The 12,187-nt window shown below is 51.1% G+C and overlaps 1 protein-coding gene across 1 annotated transcript in view; it reads right to left on the bottom strand.

The window, feature by feature from the left end:
* SNTG2 (syntrophin gamma 2) overlaps positions 1-12,187 on the bottom strand; it is a 158,739-nt gene that overhangs the window by 66,054 nt on the left and 80,498 nt on the right. Inside the window, exons 10-11 of the mRNA XM_044918857.1 lie at positions 2,959-3,088; positions 551-589 (exon numbers count right to left, since the gene is read on the bottom strand). Of these exons, the coding sequence (XP_044774792.1) occupies positions 551-589; positions 2,959-3,088 (169 nt within the window). The remainder of the gene's footprint in view (positions 1-550; positions 590-2,958; positions 3,089-12,187) is intronic.

Below are 12,187 nucleotides of genomic sequence, written 5' to 3'. Positions count from 1 at the left end.
ACCCAGTGACCCGGAGTCCCTGAATTGGGGAGTCAGCTCATCCCTACGCACTTACAGACCCAGTGACCGGGAGCCCCGATCGGGCGTCAGCTCATCAGTGGCCGGCTCTGCCCTGAGAAGGAATGAGATGTGGATTCCCCACGAGGCAGCCCCGTCGGCAGGTCTGGGTCAATGTGCACATGCTGCCTGCACCGGGGCATGGGCTCCCACCCATCTGCTGGACAGCAGTCTCTCCAGGGCAAAGCTCTCCAAATGAGGGTGTTCTTAAGAAAATTCCACAGTGCTTAAGTTTCAGATCATACAGTAGTGTCTCCAAAGTAAAACACCTCTCAGCTTAAACAATCACAACTACACTATCGTTTAACATTTCCTCAGAAAACCCAGGTGCCGAGAGCTCAGTTATAACCTGGACAGAGGACCAGAGCAATTCCTCCTGCACCAAGGACAAGGACCCTGACTTCTACCAAAATTCCCAAATCAAGTTCCAAGACCAGGAGACACTACTTTTAGAGACTTGTCATATGATCGACAAGAAAAACGCAGGACCTACCTGGTCACAAGGGGAAGAGCACTTATTCTCCATCCTTACCTGTAGAGAGAAGGAAGCAAGAGAGTCAGTAGGACGAGAATATTAATGCCATCATTTTTCAACCTGTCGAATCAGCAACTGAAATTAATTAGCCGCAGGACGTGTCCTTGGGAACAAGCTTCTTCTACGATGCATTTCTTACCTAAAAACCAAATCATGTACCACAGCAATGGTACAGTAGAGAAAAACCCCACTATTTTTTTTAATATTCTTTTTTTTTTTTAAGATTATATTTATTTGACAGAGAGAGACACAGCGAGAGGGGGAAGACAAGCAGGGGGAGTGGGAGAGGGAGAAGCAGGCTTCCCGCGGAGCAGGGAGCCTGATGCGGGGCTCGATCCCAGGACCCTGGGATCATGACCTGAGCCGAAGGCAGTCGCCCAACAACTGAGCCACCCAGGCGCCCAAAAAACCTCACTATTAACATACTCGTTTTATTTTTTTTAAATTTTTTTAAAGATTTTATTTATTTATTTGACAGAGAAAGACACAACGAGAGAGGGAACACAAATGGGGAGTGGGAGAGGGAGAAGCAGACTCCCTGCCGAGCAGGGAGCCCGACGCGGGACTCGATCCCGGGACTCCAGGATCATGACCTGAGCCGAAGGCAGTCGCCCTACCGACTGAGCCACCCAGGCGCCCGAGATCATACTATTTTTTTTTTTAAGATTTTATTTATTTATTTGACAGAGAGAGAGAGAACACAAGCAGGGGGAGTGGCAGGTAGAGGGAGAAGCAGGCTCCCCGCCGAGCAGGGAGCCCGACGCGGGACTCGATCCCGGGACTCCAGGATCATGACCTGAGCCAAAGGCAGTCGCCCAACCGACTGAGCCACCCAGGCGCCCTTGCTTACTCGTTTTAAATATCAGCATTTTGTGTGAGTGAAGCTATGGGACAGGAGATGCTTAAATTTCAACATCTGTAAAAATGGGAAATGATTTCTGCTCTAGTAATCTTAGAGTTTCCCATCCCACGTGTGCTCCTTTACTTGCCTCTCCCAGAAATCCTGCACCGCAGCACTATTTCCAAAATTTTACCAGGGAGGAAGTGGAGGTCCAGAAGCGTAACACGCAGAGTTGGAGTGCAGCTTTGAATCCACACAGCTGGTTCCCTTCTCTCGGCTCTGCCTGCCAGCTAGAATGTGTAAAATCACCCAGACCTGAGGGGCTCCCTGGTCACACGCACTCTTGAAATACCAAACTCCCACCACCGGCTAGTTCTTTCTTTTCCTTTAATCCATCCAGATACCTTTGGAATTCAAACTGTCACGTCTGAAAACTAAGGTCTGAGAAAGGTTCTGCTCTATAGGAATCGAGCACATTGCTGCTATACCAAATATTTTAATGCACTCAGTCAACCTCTGTTTCACAGCTTCCAGGAACAAGGCAGTGTGTGGGGAAGAAGAGAGGTGGCGGGGTGGCGAATGGGTGGTGGGGTGGGGACGGGCAGCGGGGTTGGGGGGACAGGTGGCGGGCTGGGGAACCAGGTGGCAGGAGCTGCTCCAGGGTGGGGACAGGCAGTGGGGTGGGGACGGGTGGGCAGGGCGGGGGATGGGCAGCAGTGTGGGAAGGGGTGCAGGGCTGCTGCAGGGTGGGGACGGGCAGCGGGGTGGGGGACTGGGTGGCAGGTGCTGCTGCAGGGTGGGGACGGGCAGCGGGGTCCAAAGGCTGGTCCCGGGACTTCCTGCTACCTGCTTCCCCGGAACAGAAGCCTCAGGACACAAACACAGTCCGTGGGCAGGTCACCTGGGAAGGAACTGATCAAAGGCCACTTTGGCCACGAGCGAGTCCTTCCGGGGGCCTATAGCTCATTGGCAGCATACAGTGGTTCCTTTGGGCAGTTACTCTTAATTTGACTTCAACTCCCAACCAGCTATTTTGTATTGACTTTGAACATCAAACAGATCCCTCAAGGAGACAGGGCACTTTCTCCTTCCTGGATACTTGCACTGAAAATTTGGGAAGACATCTTGCTGGGTGGATATGTGTCTTGTTTTCATAAAGTTACAGGGCATTCTGTCTTCAACCTCATTGGGGTCCCCCCCTTCCATCGATGCATTTGGGTAAAGTGTACGTGGTATTACATGTACATGAAAGGGTCTGTGCTTGTGCGGGGACAGGAGGAGAGAGAGGAAGGGATGGGGTGAGCATCCACATGTCTGATCGGGCACAGACTCTCACTCAGGAGACATGTGCAGGACTTAATTTTGAACTTGTTTTAATCAGAGATGTGGGATGTTGAAAAAAGTACATATTTCTTTGTTTAATCTTGTAACTAATTATTTTAGGGTTAATTATAAATAACAAAAAATATCAAATCATTTTTGTGGATTAAGTGCAAAAGCAGAAAGTCCTGGGAAGTCTGCTCACCCTCTGTCTTGTCAGGTCACTGATGTTCGCGGACACTGCTCTCAGCCAGTCGGCGCTCTCCTGGGCCGTGTGAAACCGCAGGATCCCCGTGCTGATCCCGTCCAGAGCCAGCACCTCAAATGCGCTGGACCTGCGGAAGAGGGGAGCCGCCCTGTGCACCAGCCCGAGCGGTTCGTGCACGCCCACAGAGCCTCCAGAGCCACATGGGGAGACACGGCAGAGGCCGTGGTCACACGCCCAACCTGCTCCACTACGTACGTCCCCCAAAAGTAAGTTCAGAACTTTGAAATCCATCACGAATAGCTGTTTCTAATTCAGTAAAAAAATATGACAGTCAATTCGTGTAGGAAATGACTCTTGCTCTTTTAGGAATTTTGGAGTTCTTGTTTTATAGGGTCCTCAGTAATAATTCTTTCCGAGACCACTTATTGTGGTATTAAAGCTCTTGACACAATGAGGATGGGCACTCAAGCATCATCGTTACTCAACATCAACGCTATTTTATGACACACACATATTTCCGATTTACATTGAGCTTTCTAAGAAGTTGGTTCTTTCTTTTTTTCATAAAAATCAACGTGCCACAGACCTTCCCGTGGCAAATTATTTGTAACAGCAGGACGATCGTCTCTAATTCAGTAGTTCTTCCTTATCATGAAAGCCTTTTTCAAAGCTACTTCACATATAATTCTTGTGATCAACTGACTTGTGTCCTGGATTCACGTCCCCAGAGTGGATGTCTCGGGAGATGGGGGGGCCTCTGAGAAGGAGGCGAGGTCCAGGTCGAGCCCTGATCCCGCAGGACCAGTGTCTTTACGGGAAGAGATGTCAGGGCTCTGTCCCCACCTGGTGAGGACATGACAACACGGCTGTCTGTCAGCCGAAAGAGGCTCTGACCAGCACCGGACCCGTGCGGGGACCGACGGGGACATCCAGGCTGCGAAGCATGAGAACCTAAGTGTCTGCTGCTTACGCCCCTGAAGGTGGCACTTGGTTGTGCAGCCCCGGCTGACTGATACCACTATTATGGAATGGAATGTCATTTATGCTCCTGTTCCTTTTTCCTTAAGAAAACAGTGTGTATTAATCCATGGAGACTACACCTTCATGTCCTTAAGCAAATAATGGAAAGTTTAAAAAATGAATGACAAAACAGGCATATTATTTTAAGAAACAAGGTCCACACTACGTTACGTATTAATAACTTTTCAGCTGTGAGTTTATTCATGGTTTTGTTAAGGACGGGAGGAGAGGACAGTGGAGACAGTGGGGTGTTACAGAGCCTCCCGCAGGCTCTCGAGCAGAGTCCTCCTTCTCTGGTGCACGCAGACACCCTCGACCACTTGTCGGCCCCCAACCCTCGACCTCGCATCCGCCCCCGACCCTCGACCTCGTGTCCACCCCTGTGGCCCCCTGGACCTCACGTCTGCCCCGGGGTCCCCCAGACCTCACGTCCACCCCCGACCCTGACCTCACATCCACCCCTGGGCCCCCCCACGACCTCATGTCCACTCCGCCGCCAGCCTCACCTCGCATCCGCCCCCTGCCCCCCACACCTCACATCTGCGCCCCCCGACCTCCGACCTCACCCCCCCAACCCTGTCATCACTGCCTGCATCTGAGCACAAGGCTCACTGACAGACAAGCGTCACCGTCCCTACCTCCTGCTCAGAGATTTGTCTGGGGGGAAACAAGGCACAAAACCTCTGGTTCCTGATCTATTTGCAAAGACGCTGACCTCGTTTGCAGTACAGCGTGGAGACGTTCACAGTTACGGGCGCCTGCAAAAGCCGTGGATGCCATAGTGAGAACGAATCCCAAACACTGACCCCGGAACTGTCCCTTCAAAGGAACCTGGATTTGACTGGATTATTCTGTGGAGCCATTTATGCCAAAGAGCTTGGTTGAGAACAACAGACCGATCACCTGAAAATTAGTGAAGTTTGACAGCTGGGTGTGGTCAGGGAAAGAGAGAAACGCCTGTCATCTCAGGGTGACCGAGAGCACGGCCCAGCGGCTTGTCCCTGAGCGCGGCAGACCGGCATGGACAGACGCACACACAAGTAACAGTGACAAGCCCTGGGTGGGGGTGGGGACCCAGGGTGCTGGACATGGGATGCCGTGACCAGTGCATGTGGCTGGAGGTCACCTCGCACAGGAAGGTGTGCAAACAGCCATCACAGGGACATTCCAGGGACTAAGGAATCCATGTCTGAAGAAGCCCAGGCAACAGCGACCCCCCATGAAGGGACAGACCATGCGGGCAGAACCAGTGGGTCCACCAGAGGTAACGAGTGTAAGAACCGCGATGGAAGATTTACTGGATAGGCTGGAGTGGGTTCGTCCTGACAGAAGGATTAGTGAGCCAGGCAGGTTGGTGGGGTCTGTGCAGCCCACAGAACAGGCAGAAGAAAGATGGAAGAACCCCGTTGGGGGCTCTGAGAAGCAGGAGACATCGCTGGGGGCACCAGCAGGAGCAGAGACCGAGGGCAGACCAAATGTCCCGATGAGCAGTGGCCGGGGCCTTCCCGAGGGTTCTGAGAATCGCTGGTTTGCACACCGGGGCAGGTCTGGTGATCCAAAGAGGATCCACACTCACATCCACAAACAGACGCCTCAGGTCAACATGCTGAGAATCAAAGACAGGAGACATGTCTCAAAGCGGCAAGAGAAAAACAACTTGTCACTTACAAGGGAGCCACAAACCTCCAGCCGACCTCCTGCAGAGGCAGCGGTGTCCGGAGGGCAGGAGGAGGATGGCACATACCCAGCGCTCAATGCACGAGCAGGTCTACCAAGCACCGAGCTGCCACACCACGGCCCCCTGTCCAGCATGAAGATGAAATAAGGAAACAGAGTCTGGGGCTCCTGAAACCCTCTTCGGGGTAGGGATGGAGATCGGGAGCTGAGGAAGGTCCTGTCTGGAAAGTGAGCGCCCAGGAAAGCACGCACCAGGACGGCGACAACGTAATTACAAAGGACAGGATACACCCATTTCCTCTTACTGTAAATAACATAAAAATCCATTGTACAGCGCAGTATGTCTATGACGTGTTGCTGGACCCACGCGATGGGAGACACGGACATAATCCAGGCTCGTGAGCATGAGACACGTCATGTACTTGCTAGTAACAAGCCAGAGGATGTGTGATGCGCTAAGGAATTGGTAACAAGGGGTGAATTAGCAATTAGCTAAATAACTTTCATATGTGATGTGTACACACAGAGTGTTCGTTGCCCTAGGACTCACCATGTGCACCTTCACTGATCACAGTCTGCTTCCGCCGCGTCCTGTTTAACCCCGGAAACACACGGGAGAACCATGCGGCTTTCTCCGCCCTTCCTCGTGGCCAGGACCCCGGGGAGCATCCTCAGTCTGACAAAGCCTTCCACAAAGCCCATGCGCAGAGCTGGTCCGGCTACGGAAAGCCGTGCATTCTGAGTCCGTGTTTTAGGCACTGAGGCATGCTGACCCCTAACCTCTGAGGTCTGTCCTCTTTGTCCTCGTGATGGGCTTCAAAATGCCAACCGTGCCACAGCACACCAGCGCGGGAGAAGCAAGTAAGGAGCCATCGGGAAGTCTACTGCAAACCCAGTCACTGTGCAAACATCATCACTCAGAACACTTACTTGTGGAACAAACGACGCAGACTGAATGTTGCAGACAGAAACGGTGTGGACGTCAGTGCCGATAATACGTACCGGTCGTAATGTATGGAGAGGGAATTTACACTTGGGCTTACTGCTACAAAAGCACTATTAACTAGAGGCAATTATATGAATTTTCAGGCATGCGTGAGTAACAGATTTCCACGCATTTCTTCCAGACTGACTCTGAGGATTTACTTTCTCAGCATTTCATGGGCAGCGTGTTTGGGCTCGTCAACGTATCCCTCCCACGGCGCCCAGGAGGAAGCTGACCACGTGGCTCTGGAGTCAGAGCATCTGCTCGGCCTTTGCGGGATTTTGTCATCGTCAGAGCTAAAAATCACAGATCCCCACCGCTTGGGCTCAGCGTGCTCTGTGATCGTCCTGCATCAGGTTTTAGGAATCAGCAGGAAAAGCGTCCCCGGGGAGAAACCAAGCCATGGCCAGACAGCGTTATCAATGAGGAGGTCGAGAGCCAGCAATGCCAAGGCTCCTAGAAAGATACATCGCCATCTCTCCCCGCACCTGGGCAGGAACCTGGGTGGGGGGGCAGCACACATGCACCCGCGTCCTTTGTGTAACTCGAGGCCCCCACACTTTGGAGCTGGGAGCAGTGCATGTGTTTATTTTGCTCATGACGGAGAGTTACTGCCAAATGAGAAGAAAATGTGTGCACGTCTCAGACTTAGTAAAATCCTCAAATTTGCTTTCACATTGTATTTCAAGACTGTGTCTGTAGCGTGGGCATAATTTTTTCATGGAAGCCAGAGAAATATTTTCTTCCTACTCTCATCCTGCATGCAGCAGCATTTCTAAGTATTCCGTGTTAAATACTGACACAGACACAAAAATTTGAGTCTGGGCATCATTTTCCCTACATCGCTTTGTTCATGGTAAGTCACTGTTCCTGGAAAACTCAGGGCACAAATAAAGTGCTCACTTGAGCAGACCAAAGCTGAGCAGGTCCGGAAGAGAAAGCAAACTTCTCCCTTGTGGTACCTAAAGGAGCAACTTGGCATCCTCTTATGTCACCTTCTGCCACTTCCTGAGACCAGGCCTGTGTCCTCCCAGCCCCTGGTCCTGCAGTGGTGTGAGCAGCAGAGGGTCCCACACAGGCACGATGCACCTGATGGTTGGGCACCTGCAAGGGATCCCACGGAAGGAGGAACAGAGATAGAACAGCACCTCGAGGACCCGAGCAACACTTAGGATGTCTGCCTGCTTCCTGCCTGTGTCTCCTAGCAGACGCTCAGCTTCATGAGAACACAGGTCCCCGGGCTTTGTTTACCACCGCCAGCACCCCCAAGACTGCCTGCACGCGGTAGGGGTCGAGACTATGTGTTGCCTGAGAACATGCAGCGTGACGCGAGGTGCACCCAGCTGCAGAGCCCCCTGCTCCTCAATTCCAGCCAAGCTGCAGCTCCCACATGTGAAAACAGGCGTGCCGGCAGGCAGCGGGGCCACACTGTGCGGATCTGTTAGGCCAGGCCGGTGAGGAGCCGGCACTGCGTCTGGCAGACGGCAAGCACAGAAGGACTATAATTATCCTTGCTTCTGGGGAGAATCCACCAGTGGGGCACCGACACTGCATTGGGTGGTGTGTGCTTCTTTCAACACATCTATTCCCGGGGATGTTTGCTGCTTTCTAGGGGGAGGAGGACACCCCAGAGCATGAGCAGTTCACACTCGGTGTTCTATAACTAGAAGAGCAGTGGCAATAACAAGACCCGGAGGTTACCATTTATTCAAGGCTGGCTTCCTGCCAGGCACTGTGCTACGTGATTTACACTTTAATTTTAATGTATTTTTCCTCTCAGCAATCTTACAAAACAGGTGTTACTGTTTCTGTTTCCCAGAGTGGCATCGAGAGGCCATGTCCCCTGCCCAGGTGGGCAGCTAACAAGGTTGGAGACTCATTCAACCCCACCCAGCTCCCCGCAGATCCCATGCTCTGGTCAGCGAACCACTCGACCTACAAAAACAAAATTATTATCCACATTTTACTCCAAAAACCATGAGCAGCTGCATCATGGGCTTCTGGGTCTGGACCACCCAAAGTCATCACAACAGTGACCAACTGTCACCAAAATAGCCTGGCACCCACCCCACGGCCACCCACGTGAGCACAGCCCGCACAGAGTCCCTCTGAACGCGCAGCCCCAGCATGAGCCTGTCCTCTGTAAATGTCCCCTGAACCCTCCAGCTGCCAACACCAAAGATGCCACCCACTTCCTGTCTGTCTGTCCGCTGAATTCAATGTGCTAACTGCATAACCACACACCAGGTGCGCAAGCTGATCTTCCCTTTGTGTCCTCCTTCCATTTCAAAGAGTAAAACCTCACAATTAAAACAGAACACCTGGGTCACATAGCCTAGCACATGAATCAAGCAGTGAAAATCATCCAAGATATCACATGGAACGTGGATAGAAAGTTGCATTTTCTGACTGTAGACAGTGAAGCAATGAGCAGTGGGCACCTCACACCAGGGGCTCAGTGAGCTCTTGTGTCTTGTTTCTTCTACCCTAAAACAAGGTGGGAGGGGGCAGGACACAGGAGCAAGCCCAGGTATCGAGGTGCCACATGACAAATTTATGAGTCTGTTCAATTAAAAAATGGGCAGACCCGAATAGACATCTCTCCAAAGACATCCAGATGGCCAACAGACACATGAAAAGATGCTCAACATCTCTCATCATCCGGGAAATGCAAATTGAAACTATGATTATATATCACCTCACACCTGTCAGAATGGCTAAAATCAACAAGACAGGAAGTCACAGATGTTGGCGAGGATGCAGAGAAAGGGGAACCCTCCTACAATGTTGGTGGGAATGAAAACTGGTGCAGCCACTGTGGAAAAACAGTAGGGAGATTCTTCAAAAAAGTTAAAAATAGAGCTACTCTGTGACCAGCAATTGCACTACTAGGTATTTATCCAAAGAAGACAAAAACACTAATTTGAAGGGATACATGCACACCGATTTCACTGCAGCATTGTTCACATCTGCTGAGACATAAGAAGTGTCCAAAGGTAGATGAATGGATAAAGAAGATGCATTACATACACACAATGGACTACTACTCAGCCATAAAAGTAGTGAGAGCTTGCCATTTGTGATAACATAGAAAACCCTGAGAACATTACGTCCAGTGAAATCAGAGAAAGACAAACACTGTGTGATCTCACTTATTTGTGGAATCTAAAAAACAAAACAGAAACCGACTCATAGATACAGAAAACAATCTGGTGGTGGCTGGAGGGAGGGGGTGAGGGATGGCGAAGCAGGTGAAGAGACTAGGAGGTGGAAACTTCCAGCTGTGGGTAAGCAGGTGACAGGGACGAAGGTACACATACGGAGCCCAGTCAATGGCATGGTGGCAGATGGTAACCGGACTTGGGAGGACCATCCTGTAATGCATAAAAACATCAGATTGCTGCCATCTATGTCTGAAGGTAGAAGGATATTGTGCATCAGCCACACTTCAGTGGAAACAATCTTGCGGCTTTATGGCTAAAAAGGAAGCACTGAGGAAGCCTTCCTGAAATGTCAGCTTTGGCAGAAGACATGAGGCCAAAGGGTCCCGAGGGTGTTGGCAGATGCGGAGGTGCAAGCAGGCCTGGCAGGGAGTCCAGGACCTGTCTGTACCTGGGACGGCTCCACCAAGGATGACATGGAATAGGACTTGTGGGAAAAACAGGCAGCGTGAACATCGGTTGGACTATAGTCTTGTTCTCCCTGAAACCCTGGGCCCCATGTATTTATCCCCAATATGATCTCTGTCTCCCAGGAAGTCTAGACCAATGCACGTCAAAACAGTAGTACTGCGAAGCTCATGGCAAAACCATACGGCATTCACCTACTGTCCCCACACATTTGCATTTTCTGAGTTTCCCAGAATTAATATTTTCAGCTGCGTGTACCTATGGGTATATGCATGCATACCTCTGTCAGAGACACCCAACAGCGGCCAATCCTCACCCCTGTCAGATGCTCCATGGCCTTCCTAGTGGCCCCCCGTTCTCCAAATACTTATGACCCTCTCTCCCTTGAACACTGATATGTTACAGTTTTTGGAGGCTGAAACCTTAAATTTCTAATTTAACTGTTGTTCCATGGAGTATACACACTTGGGGTGTAGACAAGTGTTCCCCAGTGAGTGCATGACACTAAGTGGCATCAAGAAATGATTCCTGAGGGGTGCCTGGGTGGCTCAGTCGTTAAGCGTCTGCCTTCAGCTCAGGTCATGATCCCAGGTTCCTGGGATCGAGCCCTGCATGGGGCTCCCTGCTCGGCGGGAAGCCTGCTTCTCCCTCTCCCACTCCCCCTGCTTGTGTTCCCTCTCTCATTGTGTCTCTTTCTGTCAAATAAACAAATAAAATTAAAAAAAAAATGAAATGATTCCTGAGCAAAACTCCATCATGGAGATTCACTGCCTCAAGTCCTCAGGGTGGGGCAGGGAGGGGCTCGGGCTCCAGGCAGAGGTGCGGGACCCATGCTGTGGCCCTAGTGATGCCTCCTCAGCCCTGGCTGGCAATGTAGGCAGGAAGCTGAGGACACACAGGGACAGCTCGTGTCAGGGAGAAGGGGAGGCTGAACCCGTTTCCTGAAGGTAGCTCGGCAAGCCTACAGTAAACACGCCAGTGACAGGGATGTGCCACATTTAGTGGCCAGCACGGATGCAACTCCGCTCACCCTGAACGTGGTCATGCCGCAGGTGTGCCCGGCATGCATCGTGGGCTGCATCCCGAGGTGGAAAGAAAAACATTCCCAAGAGCAGCACGTTTCTCAAGACCACTGTACTCTCCACTCTGTCAGCACACTGCAGTGTTCTTTGCAGTAATTTCTTAGTCCACATGATGCTTAAGCTCTACCCCCAAAGAGCCTTTGTCAACGATTTCTGGCTAATAGTACATTATTGATTTTATGGAAGCACAAAAAAGAGTAAAGAGGAATCTCAAGAGAGTGTAAAACAGAAGAATATAGCACTTTGTACCCATCTCTGCTTCAGTTCTAACACAGGCCAATGACGGGTAATGACTTCTTACATCCTTTCCACAAAAGTGCTGGGTTCTCTTCATAACCCCATGTAAATCTTTAAACAACTAACAAATTTTAGAGAAGAAAAAAGAAACCACAACAATGACATAACTCAGGATAAAAACAGCCACCTGATGCTTATTGATTGTGACTTTGTAATAATGTGCAAAATACTGCATGTATTGCTCTGGTTCTAGTCTTCGCTCCACTCCCTGCAGAAGGTCCTGATACAGTCACCGATAGAGACGAGGATGTGGGCGCTCACAGAGATCAATCAATGCGCCCAAGGTCACAAGAAACTGGAAAGGTGCATGCACACAAGTGCACACACACACACGGGCACACACACAGGAGCCCACGCACGCACGTAGGAGCCCATGCACACACACAGGTACACACACGCACACACATGCACACAGGCATGCACACAGGAGCCCACACATGCACACAGGCATGCACATGCACACACATGCACACACAGGAGCCCACACACGTACACAGGCATGCACATGCACACACACGCACACACACAGGAGCCCA

The sequence above is a fragment of the Neomonachus schauinslandi genome, chromosome 10 (assembly GCF_002201575.2).
Source record: "Neomonachus schauinslandi chromosome 10, ASM220157v2, whole genome shotgun sequence".
Classification (NCBI taxonomy): Eukaryota; Metazoa; Chordata; class Mammalia; order Carnivora; family Phocidae; genus Neomonachus; species Neomonachus schauinslandi.
This window is presented reverse-complemented; position numbering and strand designations above follow the sequence as displayed.